Source organism: Leucoraja erinacea, chromosome 5 (genome assembly GCF_028641065.1).
Source record: "Leucoraja erinacea ecotype New England chromosome 5, Leri_hhj_1, whole genome shotgun sequence".
NCBI classification, from domain to species: domain Eukaryota; kingdom Metazoa; phylum Chordata; class Chondrichthyes; order Rajiformes; family Rajidae; genus Leucoraja; species Leucoraja erinaceus.
The window spans coordinates 59,608,703-59,631,552 of NC_073381.1; the positions used below are offsets into that span (position 1 = coordinate 59,608,703).

At 37.8% G+C, this 22,850-nt stretch overlaps 1 protein-coding gene across 6 annotated transcripts in view; it reads left to right on the forward strand.

Moving 5' to 3' along the window:
* Nucleotides 1-22,558, forward strand: part of LOC129697305 (protein FAM184A-like) — a 116,207-nt gene extending 93,649 nt beyond the window's left edge. For 2 of the 6 annotated variants that reach the window (XM_055635739.1, XM_055635743.1), the window contains exons 13-19: nt 1,096-1,223; nt 2,834-3,018; nt 7,306-7,452; nt 10,556-10,673; nt 15,137-15,241; nt 15,396-15,601; nt 21,599-22,558. In XM_055635739.1, coding sequence (XP_055491714.1) covers nt 1,096-1,223; nt 2,834-3,018; nt 7,306-7,452; nt 10,556-10,673; nt 15,137-15,241; nt 15,396-15,601; nt 21,599-21,686 — 977 coding nt within the window. In that variant the 3' untranslated portion in view covers nt 21,687-22,558. Of the gene's footprint in view, nt 1-1,095; nt 1,224-2,833; nt 3,019-7,305; nt 7,453-10,555; nt 10,674-15,136; nt 15,242-15,395; nt 15,602-16,910; nt 17,741-21,598 lie in introns of those variants that run through there. The other 4 variants (XM_055635740.1, XM_055635741.1, XM_055635742.1 and 1 more) reach the window with 4 other exon arrangements.
* The last annotated feature ends 292 nt before the right edge of the window (nt 22,559-22,850 follow it).

Consider the following 22,850-nt stretch of genomic DNA (forward strand, 5'->3'; position numbering starts at 1 on the left):
TGTGAGGAAAGATTGAAAAGACTAGGCTTGTATTCACTGTAGTTTAGAAGGATGAGGGGGATTCTTATAGAAACATATAAAATTATAAAAGGACTGGACAAGCTAGATGCAGGAAAAATGTTCCCAATGTTGGGAGAGTCCAGAACCAGGGGCCACAGACTTAGAATAAAGGGGAGGCCATTTAAGACTGAGGTGAGAAAAAAACGTTTTCACCCAGAGAGTTATGAATTTGTGGAATTCCCTGCCACAGAGGGCAGTGGAGGCCAAATCACTGGATGGATTAAAGAGAGAGTTAGATAGAGCTCTAGGGGCTAGTGGAATCAAGGGATATGGGGAGAAGGCAGGCACGGGTTATTGATTGGGGACGATCAGCCATGATCACAATGAATGGTGGCGCGGGCTAGAAGGGCCAAATAGCCTCCTCCTGCACCTATTTTCTATGTTTCTAATAAGGGGTAAGCCATTTAGAACAGAGACAAGGAAACACTTTTTCTCACAGAGAGTTGTGAGCGTGGAATTCTTTGCCTCAGAGGGCGGTGGAGGGCGGTTCTCTGGGTACTTTCAAGAGAGAGCTAGATATGACTTAAAGATAACGGTGTCAGGGGATATGGGGCGAAGACAGGAACGGGGTACTGATTGGGGATGATCAGGCATGATCACATTGAATGGTGGTGCTGGCTCGAAAGGCCGAATGGCCCACTCCTGCACCTATTGTCTATTGTATACTACACAATTCCCTCAAAAAGTGGAATATTAGGTTGCCATAATGTATCCCCTATAATTCTGATACACCAAAAAAAAATCCATATCTAAAAACGTTCTATGTTTTTTTGTCAAATTTTTTTTGGGAAAAATAAATGTCAAGGGCTTATTACATGAAAATAATACACTGGCCATATCATTGTAACTAATAACTAAATATTTGTACTTTTTTTAAAACAAGAACATCTAAGATACCAGCAATACAGTTGGTTTACTGTTTACTTGCTGGAAAATATATTCTCTCTACAGTTAATATTTTTGATTAATAAGCAAATAATATGTCAAGGACCAAAACCATGCATTTACCAAAACCATGTTGTATTGTCTTGTTAGCGGCGTCTTGTTCAGATCTCATCTATAAGCATTCTGTAGCTATGGACCAGCTGAAACAAAATCACCAACAAGAAATAGCAGCTGCAAGAATGGAATTAGATCGGGCTATCGACCTGCGTAGACAAGAGGTCAGTTAGTTTAATGTTCTATTCACTGTTGTACAAAAAAATGAGAATATATATTGTATACCATTACTCAGCAACTCATCTAGGTGTTCCAGGTGCTCAGCTATGAATTTCTCAAATGAATTTATTTAAGTAACATTCCCTAACGTTCCCTCAATATGGAATGAGACATCATTGTCTGTGAACATAATTTTATCAACAGCCAAAGTGATCAATTGTATTGGGTCAAACAGCACAGAAACAGGCTCTTTGGCCCAACTCGTACATACCGATCAATATGCCCCATTTAAGATAGTCCCATTTGCCACATATCCTTCTAAACCTCTCCAATCCATGTATCTATCCAAGTGTCTTTTAAATGTTGTGATAGTACCTACCTCAACTACCTCCTCTGGCAGCTCATTCCATATAACCTGGGTGGGAAAAGTTGTCCCTCAGGTTCCTATTAAATCTTTCCCTTCTCAGCTTATTCCTGTATCCTTTGGTTCTGATCCCTCTATCTAAGGTAAAGGACTCTCTACATTCACCCTGTGAATTCCAAGTTTAAGAATTTAATAACATTCAAATTAGCTTACATTTATTTTGGCCATGCTCCATATCCGTTGCTATTCAGCAAAAGGTACCAAAATAATCTGAATCTGAATTCAGGAAAATTTGTTGGTTAAACAGCATTCCCGGTTTAATTTGCGAGGGATATGATGACACATCATCTAGGGTCTTCCCTGCTGATAAAGTTAAGCTTAAAAATCCAATAGAATTTTAATTATTGTAGAATTTAAGTTCAGTAGCTCTTTTCTGCTGATCTAGTCTCTGCTTCATTTGATGAATGAAAAGTGTCTGCTGTTCACATTTTGCTGTATCCTTGTTGTAAGATGAAATGAGTTGCCCAACATCACAATTTTTTTCAACAATTGCATGGTAATTGGAAACTCCCCACCTTGCAGTTAGCCTATAATCTATGACCTCTATTGGATTTGAACCCCCTTCTTAAGCGACTTTGTCTTATTAAGCTTTTGATTCCTTCAGAATTAAAGATAGTGAACACTCATTAGTGCGTTCAACAACTCATCTGAATTTTTTTAAATAAATATGATTAACCATTGTGCAAATGAACCATTGCATAATAAATGTGCCTGTGTGATTTATGACTGTTTACATATAATATCTGATACTTAGAACAATTTTAATTAAATATTTTGAGATCATGAATAATTTCATATTATATATTGGCGATTTATTAAGCCTCTTTAAACAATTATTTAGTAATTGCATGAGAAATACATTTTAATGAAATATTTGTCACCTTGCAAACTGCTTTTGCTGCACCATCACAGGTTAATCTGTCATAAACTCTCTGCCTTCTTCCTATGATACAAGCTTATAAATTTAAATTGTCAATGGTGGCAATTCTTCTACATGAAAGTAAACGATTTGTGTTTCCATTCAAATGAAGACTAATGGTGACTTTGCATGATTAGGATCTCTCAAATTAATGTACAACAAAATTGTACATGGCAAGCTGGATGGTTGCTATGGATGAGGCTATGTGGGAATACATTTCATTTAATAGCATCTTTACTGATACTTGTTTACCAATGTTTTAAATAATCTAGAAGAAGGAGCTACTGAGCAGAATATCTGACTTGCAAGAAGAAATACGACACCGTGAGCATCATATAAAGGAAATGGATGAGGAGAACCGATCTATGCATGAAAACCTAAGTACCTTGACCAAAGAGCTTGAGTATAAAGGGAATGAAGTTTTAAAAGTACGAAGTGAAGTCAACCAGAAAATTAGGTAAACAGAATAATTTCCTTTAAGAAAAATAGGATGCGTATTTTGACCCATTGTTTACAGATCAGCTCAATATTAGTTCACATTGGAATGAGCAATGTTTGCTTTTGCATGTTCTTCAGAATTTGACAATGTTCAACAGATGAAGGCAATATCAACTTGACAAAATGAATATTTGATCTATACTTGCTGAAGAAGTATATTGGAGTTGCATTTGGAAAAACTATTCTTTCTCTCTTCATTGTGGGCTGATCAGTTATTGGTTCCTTCCTATTCTGTGCCTAATTTATTTTCTGCCTCATAGTGCCAGTAACCTACAGAGCCCTCCATAATGTTTGGGACAAAGACCCAGCATTTATTTGTTTGTCTCTGTACTCCAGAATTTGAGATTTGTAATTAAAAAAATACATGTGGTTAAAGTGCACATTGTCAGATATTAATAAAGGCAATTTTTCACCATGTAGAAATTACAGCAGTGTTTATACATAGTCCCTCCAATTTCAGGGCACCATAATATAATGTAAATGGAAGTAGTCATGTTTAGTATTTTGTTGCATATTCTTTGCATGCAATGACTGGTTGAAGTCTGCGATTCATGGACATCACCAGTTGCTGGGTGTCTTCTATGGTGATGCTCTGCCAGGCCTGTATTGCAGCCATCTTTAGCTTATGCTTGTTTTGTGGGCTAATCCCCTTCTTCTCTTCTTCTTCTTCTATGTAGTGTTTTTTGGCGGTTGGCAAACAACTTTTTTGGTGCATTACCGCCACCAACTGGCATGGAGTGTGGATCAAACAACACCATTACATATACTAATAACCTATATCCTTCCAAACAAATTGGTTACCCTAAGAAAAAGCAACAGGATTTGATAGCACTTATATGAACTCCCTTGCAAAATATCTACCAAATCAAATTGTACTCTTTTCTGAACTGCTCACTCATCCGTCCTCTCTCCTCCTCATACCTCTCACAATGTACAACGACATGCTCTATTGTCTCTTCTTGCCCACAATATTCACATCTGCCTGTATTATGCTTGCTTGTTATAAAAAGGCTAATCCCCTTCAGTTTTCTCTTCAGCATATAAAAGGCCCAATTGGTTCAAATCAAGTGATTGACGGCTTTAGCAGTATGTTTGTGATTATTGTCTTGCTGTAGAATCAACCACCAGCCAATTAGTTTTAAGGCATTTATTTGAACTTGAGCAGATGGGATGAGTCTATACACATTAGAATTCATTATGCTACTACCATCAGCAGTTGTATCATCAATGTAGACAAGTGAGCCAGTACCTTCAGCAGCCATACATGCCCAGGCCATAACACTCCCACCACCATGTTTCACAGATGAGGTGGTATGCTATGGATCTTGGGCAGTTCCTTCTCTCCTCCATACTTTGCTCTTGTCATCACTCTGATATAAGTTAATCTTCATCTCATCTGTCCACAAGACCTTTTTTCGAGAATTGTGATTGCTCTTTAAAATTTTTCTTTGTGATTAGTAAGCTCACCAGTGCTCTCTTCCTTCTTAATGATGTTCCAAACAGTTGACTTTGGTAAGTCTAACGTTTTGCTGATGTCTTAACAGTTTTATTCTTGTTTCTCAGTCTCATTATGGCTTCTTTGACTTTCATTGGCACAACTTTGGTCCTCATGTCGATAAACAGCAATAAAAGTTCATAAAGGTGATGGAAAGACTAGGTGCTGAGAGCTCTCTTACATCTGCATATAAAGAAGGCAATTAAACACACCTGAGCAATTACAAATGCCTGTGTCCCAAACATTATGGTGCCCTGAAATGGGGGGACTATGTATGAACAAAGCTGTAATTTCCACATGGTGAAACCAAAATGTATGAAAATGGCCTTTAATAAAATCTGACAATGTGCACTTTAACCACATGTGATTTTTTTTTTTCTATTACATTTCTCAAATTGTGTAGTACAGAGGCAAATCAATAAATGATGGGTTTTTGTCCCAATCGTTATGGAGGGCACTGTATGTTTATGCATGTTTTGTGTTGCTGTCTATGTGGAGTGTACCAGTTCTCCGTGCAACCATGTAGCTTTCCCCTAAGTGCTCTGATTTCCTCCCCCACCTCACAAATGCGAGAAATGGTAGGTTATTTGGCCACTGTAAATTGCTTCTAGTCTGCAGCAGAATCTGCTGGGAGTTAATGAAAATGTGGAGAATAGGTTAAAGGAAAAATTAGTGGAGGAATGGAATTGCTCCATGAGCCGATATTCAGTCAATGGGCTGAAATGGTCTCCTTATATGTCATAAGGAAACACATGAGGGCAAATATCTCAGAACAGTGACAATTTAAACTTTGTTCCTTATTGATTTTACGCGGTATTACCCACTTATTAATCAAATAAAAAATAATAGACAAGTAGTGCATTTAAAAAAAAGTATATTTATCATGGCAAATCAGCAGAAAGAAAATAGGACTATAATTGTGTATGTCTGAATTATTTTCACTCGAAGTTTTGAAACTTACTAGATACATCTCCACACATGATGCACAGTCTTCAATGCATTTCTACCAATACATTGTTATGTGTGAGGTGTGAGCCTTGATAAAAAATTGGCAGTTTTGACTTCAAGGAACATCGCAGCAAATACAAGCACATCCCATGACATAATTGAGAGCTTTGATGAAAGAAGTGCAGTTGGTGCAAAAGGTGTTTGATAAAGTGATGTACAACTTTGACATTATTCCAAAAGCTACAAAACTCTGAAATGTAGTTTGGAGTGACAATAAAAAAAGTTATAAAGAGAACATAAGCACAGCAATGAAATGGACAGATAGATGAATGTTAATGGAGAGTAGACTGAAATGGTACATTTTAGTAGAGAAAATGTATTTCCCCAACTGCTTTCAAAGGCAACCACTTCCAGCAAATGTTATCTTGAGGACAGACATAAGCAGGCATTCCTCGAGAACTTTTTTTCGCTTCTTGACCTTATATTTCTGAAACTAATTCTATCACAGTATAGCAGGTACACAAAAATGCTGGAGAAACTCAGCGGGTGAGGCAGCATCTATGGAGCGAAGGATTAGGTGACGTTTCGGGTCGAGACCCTTCTTCAGACTGATGTGGGGGGGGAGAAGGAAGGAAGAGGCAGAGGCAGTAGGCTGTGGGAGAGCTGGGAAGGGGAGGGGAAGGAGGGAGAAAGCAAGGTTTGGTCATCATTAGGTTTGTGGTCCTGCAGGCAACATACAAGCACAAGAAATAAAAGCAGGAGTTGACCATCCAAAATGTAACCCCTTATTTTGACCACTGGTTCCAGTCTTCCCAGTACTTAGAAATAATGAACAATAACGTGACCATTAATACTTATTTCTTAGTACTTTTGCCTGTTTCCTGGGATGGGAAGTGGATGAGGGATGTTGCAGTCATATGATGGTTGGTTAAGCAGATTGTACTTGTATCCCCCTGAATATATAAGGGGAAATGATCTCATTCAAAAGTACAGAATTTGTATGGAGCTTGTGGGATAAACAATGGGATGTGTTGCCCCTGGGATGACTGGAACCAGTGGTCAAAATAAGGGGTTACATTTTCAGGACTGTGTTGTTGATCTGTTTGAATTTGCTATCTGCAAGGGCTGTAGGTTCAATCACTGAGTTTCCTCTAGGCTGAGCTGGGTTATTAAAGGAACAGTGATAGGATGTCAGTGAAAGAAGGTGGGTTGAAGTAAAACAATGATCTTATTGAATGGATGGTCAACTCCTGCTTTTATTTCTTGTGCTTGCATGTTGCCTGCAGGATCCCAAACCTAATGTTTAAAGGTAGATATTCGCTGGAGAGCTCGTTTATGACCAAAGGGTCATAAATTATTTCTTTATAGTCATTTTCTCAGCTTGAGATGGGTTAAGGCAAATAGATTTAATATCTTATGATTTGGGGAAAGAGTGACAACTGAGGGCGGCATGGTGCACAGGGGTAGAGTTGCTGCCTTGCAGTGTCAGAGACTCGGGTTCGATCTTAACTACAGGTGCTGTCTGTACGGAGTTTGTACGTTCTCCCAGTGCCTGCAAGGGTTTTCTCCGGCTAATCCGGTTTCCTCCTACATTCCAAAGACATACGGTTTGTAGGTTAATTGGCTTTGGTAAAATTGTCAAATTATCTTTAGTGTGTAGGATTGTGCTTGGTGGGCCGTAGGGCCTGTTTCTGCACTATATCTCTAAACTAAACTAAACTAAATCTAAATACATTGATTTATCTGTGTAAATTAGTAGCTGTTAAACTGGGAGTTAGCTTTGCTTTGTCTTTTTTAAAACAGGATTTATGAACAGGAGATGATAAAGAAACAAGAGAAGAAGATAAATGAAATGACTGCAGCCCAAATCCGAGAAACACAGTGCATGCTAACAGACTTCAACAAGGCTCAGGAATTCCTGAAAGATAAAATTTCTTCTCTGGAAATCTTGTAGGTTGTTTAGCATTTTAAAATAATGACTCTGGGAACTGAAGCAAATTGCTGTAGTATCAGTACCAGAAAAGATGGTGATTAATTTGTAATTCACTCCTTTGAAACTTAATTTGCAGATAAGAACAGAGGTAGACCTATAAACCCCGCAAACCTAGAGCAAGTTTGAAGTGCATCTTAACATTGCTACTTTATGTAGTTCTGTAACTTTCAAATTGATGTCACGCCTTTGCGACATGTTTTTGAAATTATCAATAGGCTCAATCTCAGTGGGTTTCTGAAAGTCAGATTAACACATCTTCTGTGTGATTAAGTTTTCTGACATCATTCTTGAACAAAGTGCTATAATTCTTAGAGTATACCACTTGATTTTGAATTCTGATCACCTTCCCTAAGAAATAACTTCTATCTACACTATAAATTCTTCTTAAATTATATTAAACATGCAAATAATATTACCCGCCATACCCTTTCTTCAAAGGAGTTAGCGTCAGGCGCGCTCATTAGCTTAACTCTTCCAGCCCAAGAACAAGAATGGCATCCTATTCAAGATCTGCATATCCTCTCTGAAGTAATGTACCAGAAGTGAATGACACTGTTAGTAATATATTTCTCCAAATATAATGAACACATTATCAGAAATACACATCTCTCTAAATATAATGCTGCACTGACCCATTTTTGTACTGATTCCATGTATTTTTATTTCTGGGAACACATATTGAGCACTAATCAAGATATCAGTTTAGATTGAAATGCTATGGCTACATTATAGATTCTGCATGATTCTGATGTATTTGTAGCCCTTGTGCTTCCTCATTAAAGTCATGGAGAGATACAGGAATGAAACTGCCTCTTCAGCCTATTGAGTCTGCGCCAATTTTCAACTATCCATTTTTACACTAATCTTATCTTAATGCATCTTCTTGCCCCCACATTGCCATCAAATTCTACCACTCACCTACTTCCCAAGCGAGATTAACAGTCACCCAGTGGCTGATTGCCACTCTCGGGTTTCTATTAAATCTTTCACCTCCCTATGACATAGGAACAGAATTAGGAGGCTATTCGGTCCATCAAGACTCTATTGCCATTTAATCATGGCTGATCAGTTTTTCCCTCCCAAACCCATTATCCTGCCTTCTCTCCATAACCTTTAACACCCTTACAAATCAAGAAGCCAGGTTTAGATCAATGCAGAATCTTCACTTAAGTACTGGTGCATCTCAGCAAGCACTTGCTTCACTTTTCAACTCCATCCGTTGACGGAACGTTGACAGAACTTCATCCATTGCAGATGGTAAAGTTGCTGTCACACAGTGCCAGAAACCCAGGTTTGATCCTGAACTCAGTGGCTGTCTGTGTGGAGTTTGCACTTTCTCCTATCACCATTTTGATTTCCTCAAGATGCTTCAGTTTCCTCCCCCATCCCAGAGTTAGATAGAGAGAGAATTTCAATAAACTCATTGCTCCTATTTTTGCAATTGTGAATTATCGTTAATAATATTTTTGTCTAGAATGAGCTAGGCAGTGGATCGCTCTCCTTTAATGTTGTTACATATTTGTGACAAAAATCTGGAGTCACTCAGCAGTTGAGGCAGCATCTCCGGAGAGTAGGATTGGGTGATGTTTCAGGTCAAGACCATCTGCAGTTCCTTCTTACACAATTCAGTAATACTCACTGATGTACATTTATACGTATTCTTTTTCTCAGTGGTCATGATCATAAATTATCAAGTTTCTACAATTATCAAAGATCATCAAAAGAAATAAAGATAAAACTAGAAGATAAAACTAAATGTGGTTAGAAATGGGACAAAAGAAGAAAAAGTGGGGAAATGTTTATTTATGAAAATCCTACAAAGGACAAGTGTAAGGTGCTTGTTGCTTTTGTTGGTTTGTAATTAGCCTTACAACGATTGAAATTAATACTTTTTTTAATTGCATATTTTTTTTGTTTATTATGTTATCTATTGAGTACTGTGTTCCCAGTCCTGTTTTGCTGCTGCCAGTAAGAATTTCATTGTTTCTGTACGCGACAAATTAAACACTCTTGACTGTGTTGAACTTTTCATATTGAATGGTAGTGCTGACTCGAAGGGCCCAATGGCCTACTTCTGCACCTATTTTCTATCTTTCTATGGCCCCAGTGACCCCTACTGTAACTTTCAACACCACTAAATCACTGGCTTGTAGTTGTCTGGCAGGTCCTTGCAGCCCTTTGTAAATAAAGGCACATTAATTATCCTCCAGTCTTCCAGTACCCGGATCATAGAAATAATGAGGTGAACAGTCCCTTTGGCCTGGAATGTCGATGCCAGACATGTTGCCAAGACCAACTCTTATCTGCATGCAAATACTCCATATTCCTCCATTCCCTGCTTATCCAATGGACTATTCAAAAGTCTCTTAAATTAGAGATTGCATTAAATTGTATCTGCCTCAACAACCAACCCGGGCAGCACATTCCAGGAACTCATCACTCACTGTATATTAAAAAAAACTTTACCCACACATCTCCTCTGTACTTTGCCCCTCTCACCTTAAAGCTATGCCCTCTAGTATTTTATATTTTCATCCTGAGAAAAAAGATTCTAACTGTCTATTCTATCTATTGCCTCTCATAATTTTAATACTTCTATGTCTCTCAGCAATTTACAGATTTCCAGAGAAAATAATCCAAGTGTGTTCAATCCCTCCTTGTGGCCTAATCCAGGCATCACCCTGGTAAACCTCCTCTGCTCCCTTTCCAAAGCCTCCACCCCTTCTTGTGATGGGGCAACCAGAACTGCTCACAATACTCCAAATGTAGCCTAACCAAGGTCCTATAAAGATGCACCACGATTTCCTGACTTTTATACTCAAATTCTCCAACCTATGAAAGCAAGCATACCATATGCCTTATTTATCACTCTACCTACTCATGTTGCGACTTTTAGAGAGTGATGGACTTGGACCCCCTCACCTCACCTATGTTGTTATGCATGTAAAGACTTTCTCTTTTGATCCATAAACCACCATAAAAAGGTATACGTTGGATTTAGCAGACTTCTGGCTATCTGAATGCTTATTCTTAGTTCACACTACTATCTTATTAATCCAGATTGGAAGAGGCTGAGGAAAAATACAATAGCAGAGAATCAAGAGCAGAAGATCTACAGTTGATCAATGAATTAAAGGAAATGATTACAGAACGGGATCAGCTCATGAAAAAACTAGTGGTATGTATTCACTACCTTTAAATAGAAGATATTTCAATACAATACAATACAAATTTATTATCATTTGAGCCCCAGTGAGACTCAAACGAAATGTTGTTTCCACAGCCATACAAACAAAGACACTGTCTTACAGACATACACATAATTAAATTCACACAAACATCCATCACAGTGATGCCACTGTGATGGAAGGCAAGTCTTTTCTCTCCCCTGTTCTCCGTGTCTCTCCCGATGTCCAAGCCCCAGGCGGGCGATGATGAGTCCCACGGCCATTTTAGGCCGCGCGGGGCGATTTACGGCCCCGCTCCCGGGCTGAAAGTCCAAGGTTGGAACCCCCACGGGCGATGGTGAGTCCCACGGCCATGAAGCCGTGCCGGGTGATGTGCTGTCCTCCCTTTCCAACCCCCTTCCCCCCTTCTTGTGATCCAACAACCAGAACTGATCACAATACTCCAAATGTAGCCTAACCAAGGTTCTATAAAGATGCATCACGATTTCCTAACTTTTATACTCAAATTCTCCAACCTATGAAAGCAAGCATACCATATGCCTTATTTATCACTCTACCTACTCATGTTGCCACTTTTAGAGAGTCGAGTCGAGCTTGGTCACCCCCCTCCCCACGCTCCGAGGCCGGCCACCCCCGCGATGGTGAGACTTTCTCCGCAGATCCGCAAACCAGTCTCATAAGCCCCCGGTCGTTCAGGCTGGATTTAGCTCCACGGTGCTAGGCCCCAACGACAGCCGAGACCCGACAGGGAAAAAGTCGGGTCTCCCGGACAGGGAAGAGATTTAAAAACAGTTTCAATAGCAGAGAATCCCCCCCCCCCCCCACATTTACACATTTAAAAAATACTATTAAAAAACAGCAAACACTACATTTAACTAGACAAAAAATAAAAAAAAGACAGACAGGCTGTAGGGGCCGCTGCAACGGGTGAGTCGCGCCGCCAAACGTCTCTTCGATCAAAAGATGACAAGGGACTATCAAGCTGATCAATACACTTTATGGATTGTAGATGCTCTTTTTTGAACAGAATTGTGACTGCAATTACTGGATTTGCTGAAAGAATTGTGCCAACTTATTTACTTCTAATATCGCTTTGCAGCATAAATTGAACTTCCAGACCTTAAATTACTATTAGCCAGTTGATGCCTTTAAATAAATTTTACCAACAAAATATAATGAAGACGAAAACAATTTTTATTGGCGTTTGCCATGAACTCTGATCATGAGCTACAAATTCTATGCAATTCTTTGACTACTGTTACAGGTGAGGTCCAATTGCACTCAAGATATATCGTCACCAGAACCTGCCTATTTCAGCTTAAATTATGTTCTACCATGTGTACTTGTCCCCATACCTCAGTATAGAATTTATCATGGTGTGGGTGAAAACCCTGACTCGGGACTGTGGTAAGAATTAGGCATTAACAAAAGGGCAGCTTTCAACAACACTGCCATTTATCGTAGGAGCCTTGGGGATACCATTGGGGTAAATAGTATCATGGTTATAATTGTTGAAGGTCAATCATCTCATTTCACAGGTGTGGGCCTTTCTTCAGCTGCTTTTTCATGAAAGGAAGGAAGGGCATTTTCTTTGGCTGCAGGTATGATGTTGGAGGACTGGAAGGCAGCTTGTGTGGAATTCACTGTTTAAAAAGGGAGAAGGGAATAGACTGGCCAATTATTCTTAACCAGTGATGGGCAAATTATTGGAAAATTATCTGTGCAACCATGTACATTATCAGTCATCATTTTCAAAACTAGTTTTTCTTTGATCTTGATTAATCAAGGTCAGAAACCATGGGATTTGATAAGACGGTAATATCTGATTAAGAATAAATTTTACCTTAGTACATACTGAAAAAAATCAATGAAAGGAACAGATTTAATGCCCTCTCATGGATTTTAGCAAGTCATTTGACAAGTACCAGGAAAAATAATTACTAGGAGAATTATAGAATGGTTACGATGCAGAATGAGGACAATCATCCTGTCCAGTTCATACTTGCTCTTTTAGAACAAAGCAGGTATTTATTGTGTATTTTCAGTGTCCACTGATTCTAAAATACACAATAAATAATAATACACTGAACAACATGTTCACCAATCTTGAAAGAAAGTAGTACCGATATATTGGGTGATTTGAATAAAAAGGCACACAGGATGCTTCCCTTGATTAGCCAAAGCATAGACTATACAACAGATATATTGGAATACTCACCAGGCTAAAAGAACATGCAACATAGCAGCAGGAGTTTGTCATTCAGCCCCATGCGTGCCATATCAGTACACTAAACTAAACTTAAACTAAGCTATGTGGCTGCGCCTTCCCATTTAATAAGATCTTGACTGATCTTTTACCTCAGCACTATATTCCTTTGTGAATGTCATATCAAAAATGTAAAATGCAAGAGAAATTAGACAGAAGGGTCTCGACCCGAAATGCCACGTATTCCTTCGCTCCATAGATGCTGCCTCACCCGCTGAGTTTCTCCAGCATTTTTGTCTACCTCAGAGAAGTTAGACAGGTCAGGCAGCATCTGTGGAGAGAATGGTCAAGCAATGTGTCAGGTCATGACCCATCTCCAGGGTCTTGAGTCCAACATCAGTGATAGGGAGGTTATTGGGAAAAAATGTAGTCTAAATTTACACTTTGAAAAGCAGGAACTAATCAAAGATTGTAAGTGCGTCTTTTTTGGGAGAAGTATCTGACCCATTTGATAGAGTCAGGTACACAATGTATTGATGACATCAGTATGTTTGATGTAATGTACATGGATTTCAGGAGTCCCTTTTTGACATGGTCCCATGTGGGAGACTGGTCTAGAGCAAATCACTGAATTGGATCCAAAATTGCTTGGTAATAAGTGACAGAGAGTGATGGACATGTTAATCTATTTACAGTACCAAACGTTGATTTCTGTTTCATCGTCAATATTGCTCAGCCCAATTCTATTACTATTTTCTAAGTACCATTTTGTTAATAATAAATTCCAGTACTTTTCTTATTACCATCTCAGGTTATCTGATATGTTGTTCCCTATTTCCTCCCCTCCCTTTTTTTTAAATGGTGGAAGGACATTAGCAACGTACAATCTGTGGTAACCTTCCTAGGATCCTTTGAATTTTGGAAAATTATAACCACTCAGAAACAGGTGATCAGATCCTGGGGATTTATTATCTTTAAGACGCATTAATTTCTCCAGCTTTATTTTTTATTGCCATTGTTTATTTTTTGGGCTCCCCTTGAGCTATCGTTCTCCACTTTGTTCACATCTATTTTATGCCATCTTCTACAAGGACAGGCTCAAAATATTTCCTTATCACCTCAAAATTCCTATCCCAGTCTGCAGGGGACCGTCATTATCTTTAGGTAACCTTTTCCTTTTTACATATCTTTTTGAAAATTATTTTTACATAGTTTTTTTTCTAAACTTGCCTTCTCCTTCCTCACCAATGCCTTGGTCCTCAAAGGCTGAATTCTGAAAATTTCTGAATCCTGAGACTTTTGGTCTTTTTGGCAGCATCCAGTGTCATTCCTTTTGATGCAATGCTATGTCTGACCTCTTGATCGGCATAAATGAAATACTTTTCCTGTTTAAAATTTTCCTTTAAATTTTAGTTTACATTTTTAATTGCTTGTTTACAATTATGCAGTTTCCAATCTACCATCACCAATGTGCCTTCTGCCGAGTAGCATACTTTATTCAGTGAAGACTTTAGATTCAGATTAAACTGAAGAATGTTCACTCTTTATATATCCTTTAGTAATCACTCCCTTAAGGCTCTTAAGCTACCAGCAAAATACCATGCTCTGTCATGCTGAATCTAGAAAACCATCTCATATATTCATCCCCACAATATTACTGAACTGATTTCCCCATTCCATATTACCTTGTTAGAATTGGAACACTGTATGACAACAGGACCTGCAATAAATATCTTGCGACTCCCCAAAGTCATTGTACCATCTAAAAGACATAGTTAAGCAGAAGAATTAATATTTTTATTTGATTAGATACAGCCATTACAATCAGGATTATCCTCACCATAAGGACCATCAATCTGAAAAACATCATCTATCCATGTTCTCCAGAGATGCTGCCTGACCTGCTGAGTTAGTCCAGCACTTTGTCTTTTTTTTTAAACCAGCATCTGCAGTTCTTCGTTTCGAGGACAATAAATGTGTTTGATTAGCAACCCAGCCACAACTTTAAGCACAAAACTCCATCATTGGCAACTGAAAACTCTGGTATCCTTCCCTGAACATCTTCATCTATTTATCTCTTAACAGTGAAAAGTTTTCAATTGAATGCAATGCCTTCTTTGCCTTTGAATCTATTTTGGTCAAAAGTAGTTTTGGGAAACACCTTAGACGTTACATTCACTAAATCAATGAAAGTTATTGAAATATAATTATATAAAGCATTTTAATTTTTGATATTCAATTTAACAGGATGACAAGAAATATTACCAACTGGAACTGGTGAACAGAGAAACAAATTTCAACAAGGTTTTTAATGCCAGCCCTACAGTTGGCGTTATCAATCCCTTAGCCAAGGTCTGTACATTCAAGTGTTCATAATCTTCCCCGTGATTACTTGGCTTAGTCTGACTCTTTAAGATCACCTTTATTAACAGTAAAGCCAATTAGCAAGGAACTTTCTTTGGAAGTAACAGTTTCTGACTCTTTATTTTTCTTGTTTTCATTACAGCAGAAAAAAAAGAATGATAAAATTGCCAGTCGCTTTGTTAGTGTCCCAAATCTAAGTGCTGTGGAATCTGCAGGAATGGGAAATGGGCAACAGCAGCACAATCGCTTAGAGCCAATTCCGAATTCTCCTGTTCATGATATTGGGTTCAATAGTAACAAGCCTCTACCACAGACTGTACCTCCAAAGGAGGTAAAAAGATTTGTGAGGTGAGCATCCACCTCAATACAACTGTTGATGTGATGTTGCAAAAACTATCCATATAGGAAAACCATTATTTTGGTAATCAACATTCAATTGCATAAGCTTGGAAATGCTTTTAGATTAATTAGTTATTGATTGCAAACACACTTATTTTGCAATTAGGGCATCGTTTTCTCTGATCTTGTAAACACTTCAATTAGAAAGTAACTTAACGACTGCCTCCTATTTCATATACAAGCTTCACAAATATCATTACTTTGGTGGCCTAATGATTACTGCTTTCAATTTTAAATTAATTTGTAATGAGAAATAATTTTAACGGTTCTATTCAATATCAGTAAAACTGTTTTTACTGGAATGTTTTACTTTATTGATGGGTCTATGTTAATTATCTCCTCTAATTAAAAACAAACCAGTTAGGATTTCATACTGAGGTTGAATTAGCATGAGATTTTTGATATGAATTTGAAATAAATCCATCTTGTAGGATCTTTTTACATTAAATTGTTTGTTTATAAACAGAACTCAAATATTTAAAGTAGGGAATGCACTGCAATTATTAACCCCCACAGTTTGGTCACTTTATCAATGCCATTAACCTATGAAGCAATGAACATAACTTGAATATGTCTTTTCAATACTAATTTACTTCATAGTGTGCAGGACCACAATATTTCTGTGTGGTGTTAAAATACATTGGATAAATATTTGTTCTGGTGAGATAGTGGCTTGTGTTCTGTGCGAAACTCAGAAAACCATGTCACATTCAACCAGAAATGTTGTTGTGAAGCCAAAAGAGACTTTAGATCTAGAATCTGGAATAAATAACAGAACACTGGAGGAACCTGACAGGTCAAGCAGCATCTATGGAGGCAAAGTGCCATTTTGGTTACTGTTGCACATCATGTATGTCAAGAGGAAAATTATTCTTCCCTTATTATCAGTGTGTCTCTGGACCCAACAATGATTGAGATTTTGATCTTCCCTCTACTCTCAACTCCCACACCCAATGCCAACTGGGTGTGTGAACTTTGATCACACACACTGAATCCCAGACTTAGCCGTTGTGATTCTTAATACTGACCACCTACCAAACCTCTCTCCTGATGCTGCCTAAGCTGCAGAGCATTTCCATCATATGTTCCATCAATGACAAATAAATTGAATCTTGAATCTTGAATCATTGTTTCTGTTTTACTTCTTTAAGGAAACCAGAAGACCGTTGTTTTTTTTCCAAATGATAAGGTGGCTACTAGGAATTTTAAAATAAGAATGTCATGTAAAAGATCCGTGTTAATGACTCTTTTCTGTCAGATAGCAGTTGCTTCATGATGCCACACGAAGGGAGAAAGTAGCACTCAACGAGAAACAAAAACTGTTATAAAGAGGTTCCCTGATAATCTTTTAAATATTCTGGCTGCAGCATTTCTTAATAACTACCAAATCCATTCTTAAAGAACTACTTTTTTTTATGTTCAGTGCAATGTATGGCTATTCTTACTTGGTGAGGTTAATTGTGGAAAAATGTTATGAGTGTAAAACATATTGTAAGAGATACACTGTTGAATATTTCATGATGAATATATTGCCTGTAAAATCGCCTGATCTTTTAAAAGTGGATGATATTTTGCATTTTAAGTATGTTTAGCCAAAAAGCTTACATTTGTACTCTGTTACTACACCCACAGTTTCCATAACTATATTTTTGTCACTTTCAGATTAATTTCAGAAATTTACAATCAATTGATTACTTTTTAACCAGGTTAAATTAAAATGGTACATCAGGAATTAGGTTGCAGCAATATATTGTAAATACTTTGTAAAAGCAAGCATAATCTGGATGAATTATTTATATTGTATAGAATCTACATTGTCAGTTTTATAAGATTTGCATATATTACTATGTTTAAAAAGAAAAGTGCAGTTTGAAGTGTGTGTTTAAGTGCTTTTATGAATATATATGCAGTTATATAATTATTCTGTGCCATTCATTATGTCTGTGGCTTTATTCCACATTTAAGTTGATATTTCTTATTGTCTTGGCCAAAGCTACAGCGGCTTTACTACATTTGTACCTTGGTTTGTAAGGTAAAGCATGCACTTTTAAAGTATACTTTTTTATTTTAATAAATTAATTTTTCAAATGAGCTGTTGTTTTATTTCCTCATATATGCCTGCAGCATGTTAATCAAAGCATTTTGGTGTCACAAATGAAATATTATTTATACTCGTTTATGTTATGAAACTGTTTTGAACAAATCTGCATTTTGTCTATTACTTTTGTTTTTTGTTTGAATGTTTTCGTTTCTGTGTCAAAAAATTATGTTTTGTTCAGTTGAACCATTCTGATTCTGCATTTTACTGATTTGTCAAGGTTTTTCTACATTCTCATCCTGCACAAAGCTATGCTGCCCAGCAAATGTGTATTGCCATTTTTCCGACATAAAGACAAAAAATATTAATCTCATAGTCCATTCCATTCACTTATTCATTTAATGCCTTTACTGATTTTATTGGCTTGAATCGCACCAGAAACATACTGCAAAGTGCACATGGGATTAAAAGTTGCACCATGAGTTCTAAATTTCTAGAACCTGCTGGCTGAATTACACTGTTCTGCTAATTGCTTAATTCAAAATGTCTTCTCACCCTTAACGTTTTCTGTTAATTGCCCATTAATTGACCATTGGAGAGAGTTGGAGCAATTTAGAACTGAGCTAATAGGAAAAGCCTTTACTAGGAATATTGAATCATTACCCAAGAGAGTTGTGAAGCCTGGATCACTCTGATACAGTATATACATTTTTGAATATTAAAAGAATCAAGAGATATGGAATTGGTGCAGGAAAGTGATGCTGAGATTTAAGAATACCATTGTCTTATTGAATGGCAATGAGGTCACAAGGGGGCCAATTGGGATTTTCCTGCAACAATTAATTTTTTTATTATGGAAACCATTTCTTTATTATGGAAACCATATTGGCTTTAAATTCACATTGATAATTTAAAACAGATGAACAGATCAATTATGTAACATTGTATCGTGTAATTTTCTGTCAAGCTATTAATTAATGGTTGGACGTAATTAAGCATTCTTGCAGCTAAAATGGAGATCACTAATATATTTCTGCGGGTTAGATTCAAGCATTGATCCTGCAAGTGAGGTATCCAAAGTTGGCAGTTCAAGGCCAACATATGTTTTGAAAGGCCCTAACAATAATATGTTGTTTATCAGCAATACTTCTTTCATCTTCATCCATATTTGAAGCATATCCATACCATATTGTGATCCACTGCATTCTTTTTTTTGATGGTTTTGCAAGATCTTCTCAAGAAGATGAGCTTCAATTTGAGAGCCCTACATAAATTCTTCTCTGATCTAATTCAGCTGATCCTGAGTCTTATACCAGAAGATGACGCAATGGTCAATTTTTGCCTGACTTCCATCTGAACCCTATTTGATAGTCTACAAGATATCATGAATGTTTAATATGCTATGAGTATATTTAAAGCTAAATACTAATCCCATTTTCCCACATTAGGTCCGTATCCTTTCATGCCTCAGAACAGAGAACATTACAACGTGGGTCAGGACTTTCAGCCGCCAATGACTGTGCTAACTATGATGCTAATTTAAAATAATCACATCTGCCTGTCCATGATCAATATCTCACCATCCCCGTGACTATTAATGAGCCTATGTAAACGTTGCTTAAATGTGACTATTGCAACTGTTTTCATAACCTTCCCTGGCAGTACATACCAGCACCTACCATTCTGTTTGTAAAAATACTTGCCTAACAAATCTTCTTTAAACTTCCCCCTCCTCCCCCCGGGGGCCCCCCTTCCACAGCATCTTAAATCTATGCCCTGTGGTATTTGACATCTTCACCCTTTAAAAAAAACTCTGACTAGCTCCCCTTATGTGTGCATCTCATAATTTTATACACTCTTTGTTCCTCAGCCTCTAACACTGTAGGGAAAACATTCCAAGTTTGTCCAACTTCTTCATACATCTAATACTCTCTAACTCAGGCAACATCTTGGTGGTCCTCTTCTGCATGCTCTTTAAAGCCTCCATATCCATCCTGTAAAGCATAGACCAGAGCTGCACACTCATGTGGTTAACCAAAGTTTTATACTGCAGCAATATGATTTACCAACTTACTGATTGACAAATGCATCTTAAATGTAGTGGCATCATAGATAAATTGAGTGGTTACAAAGGCGTATGGCCTTTATGAGGATACTGACAGAGGTTGAGCAGGCTAGGACTTTTTTTTTCTTGGAACGCAGGAGGTTGAGGGGTGATCTTATAGAGGTGTATAAAATCATGAGAGGAATAGATTGGGTAAATGCACAGAATCTTGTGTCCAGAGGAAGGGAATCAAGACCCAGAAGACATAGATTTAAGGTGAGGGGGAAGATTTAATAGGAACCTGAAGGGGTAAACTATTTACACAAGAGGTGGTTAGGTATATGGAGCGTGTTTCTGGAAGAGGTCGTTGAGCAGTAACTATCATAACTGATATATTTGGACAGGTACATGTATAGAATAGGTGTACAGGATTATGGCCCAGTGCAAACGGGAGGGACTAGTATAGATGGGCTATGTTGGTTGACATGAGAATGTTGGGCCGAAGGGCCTGCTTCAACAATGTATAACTATGTAGTGATTACAACTGATTCCACCACCTCCTCTGCCAGTGAATTTCAACCACTCTGTAATACAAAAAAAAGCTCAAATACATTAAACCTTACCTAACTTAAGCTTATGCCATTTTGTTTTTGATACCACTACCATGGGATAAAAGATTCTGATTATCTATCCTATCCATGTGTGTTTTATTTTAATACACCTTTGTAATGTTATATACCTCTATGAGGTGACTTTGCAGCCTCCTCCGATCAGAAAAAACATGCCCAACTTGCCCAATCTCTCCCAATAACTAAAGTATTTTAGATCAGGCAACATTTTGGTGAATTTCCTCAGCATTCCCCAGTATAACCACACCCTTCCCATTGTGTCGTGACCAGAACTGCACTTAAGTGAGATCTAACCAGTATTTTGTAAAGTTGAAGGCAAGCATGGTATACACTTTCTGCACCATCCTCTCTACCTCTGCTGCCACTTTCATGGCGCAATAGACTTGAGCCCCAAGATCCCACAGTCCATCAATAATCCATAGCATCCTGCTATTTATTATATATGCCCTACCCCTATTTAAATTGCACATAATTGAATTATAATTTCCTAATAAGTTTCTTACATTACTTCGTTTCTGGTAGGTTGGATGAACATTCAGTGCTATACTTAGGAGTTTTTATTTTTCTCATCGTACCTGCTTTTGCCTTGCATATTTCTCATGATTCAGCATTTGTATAATTGATCTCAATGTTGCTTTGTTCAGTCATAGAAACCCGATTCAGAAAATGAATTGCTTAAGGGCCTGTCCCACTTTCCCGAGCTGCTCACGAATTTTCCCAAATCTTCGCCTTGATTCAAATTCCGAGAATGTTTGTATCAGGTAAGTCGGGATGTTTTTTCCAGCGTATAAAAAAATGCCCACGAGTAAAAAGATAGTCGGGAGGAGAAAATTACAACATTTAATGCCCCGAGTACCTAGGGCTGACATAACAAGCCACTACGATATATCTATGGACTCCTATGGACCCGTTACGAACATTCTCCGAGTTTGAATCAAGGCGAAAATTCGGGAGAATTCGTGAGCAGCTCGGGAAAGTGGGACAGGCCTTTCACAAAACTTTTCTTTTGGAATCTATGAGGATCATCTGATCAACGAACCAGCATAATAATATAACATTTTTTAAAGGATATTGTTTCTTTGTGAAGTATTTTTAGGTACGATTTATTTGTGGGAACTGAACGACTTCTGAAACACTGCACCAATCGAGGTGATTAATGTGATCATATGTCTTTGGAACTTCTACTATCATTACCTGTGCTTATAAAAATCACTTTTCTCTATCTCTCACTGTAGCCCTTCACACACGGAAACCACACCAGTCACAGAGTCCTCGTCAGATCCGCAGCATGAAGAATGGTTTGCAAGATATTTTACTTTCTAAAAGTAGCCTAACTCCTATGGATCTTATACACATTATTCTACAGTAGGAGCATGATGCTACAAAAATCAATTTTTAACATTTGAGTATAGTTATTGTCATAAAGCATTTTGAAAAATAAGCACTTTGAGGAGTAAGGAGTTTAGTATGTTTGGCTGGGCCTGTTTGAGTTGTCATCCAGGACTTCTAAAATGTGCAAAGTTACCAACCACACAAAACATTTTATTTTACCAATGTTAAATAATATTTTGAAACCATGCTCCTTGCAATTCTCCCAGGTTGTGGAGCAGAACACATTAAGTTTTTCCATGTCTGCCAAAAGACTTGCTGATCAATTGCCTCGTGTGGCTTTCCCTATGATTATCCTTTGCCAAATTTGAGAGAGAAAAGCCTAGGTTTTCCTTGATATCTCGTGAAGTTACCTATATTATTTTATGTACAAAATATGCAATATATTGGAATATAATATAGATGTGAAATATGATTTGTATTTTAACTCAGGACATCTCACTGTTTGGAAGTTTATATTGATTGCTAAATTAACTTTTGTTCCTGTAACATAAGCTTTTTGTTTTGTTCAGGAGAATGCTAAATCACAGGATCGGTTCATGAGTTGGCCAATAGCACTGCTTGACATTAGGACTTTAAGCGCTGTTTGTTTATTCCATTTCTCCTGAGCAAATATAGTATTGCAAAATTTAGTTTCATAAAAAATGTGTAAATATAGAATGAAAGAAAAATAAATGCAATATTGTCAGAAGTGGGTAAGTGATCAGTTGGCATCCTTGCAGGCTGAATAAAGAACATAAAAATGAATGCATGCTGTTTCCTTTTCATCTATTTTTATAATACAGAATGCAACTTTACATTGTGTTAGATCCTGGAAGAAATACTGAACGCCATGTTGAAAAACACCATTATCTAGTTTTGGGGGGGGGGGGGGGGGTGGGGGGAAGATGGGTAGGAGGAAGGTGGTAGGAGGAAGAGGACCACCCCACAACAGAAGGGGGAAGTGTTATGCAGTTTGATAGCCACAGGGAAAATGGATCTCCTGTGGCATTCTGTGCTGCATCTTGGTGGAACCAGTCTGTTGCTGAAGGTGCCTCTCAGGTTGGCTAGTGTGTGTCATGGAGGGGGTGAGCTGTATTGTCCAGGATGCTCTGCAGT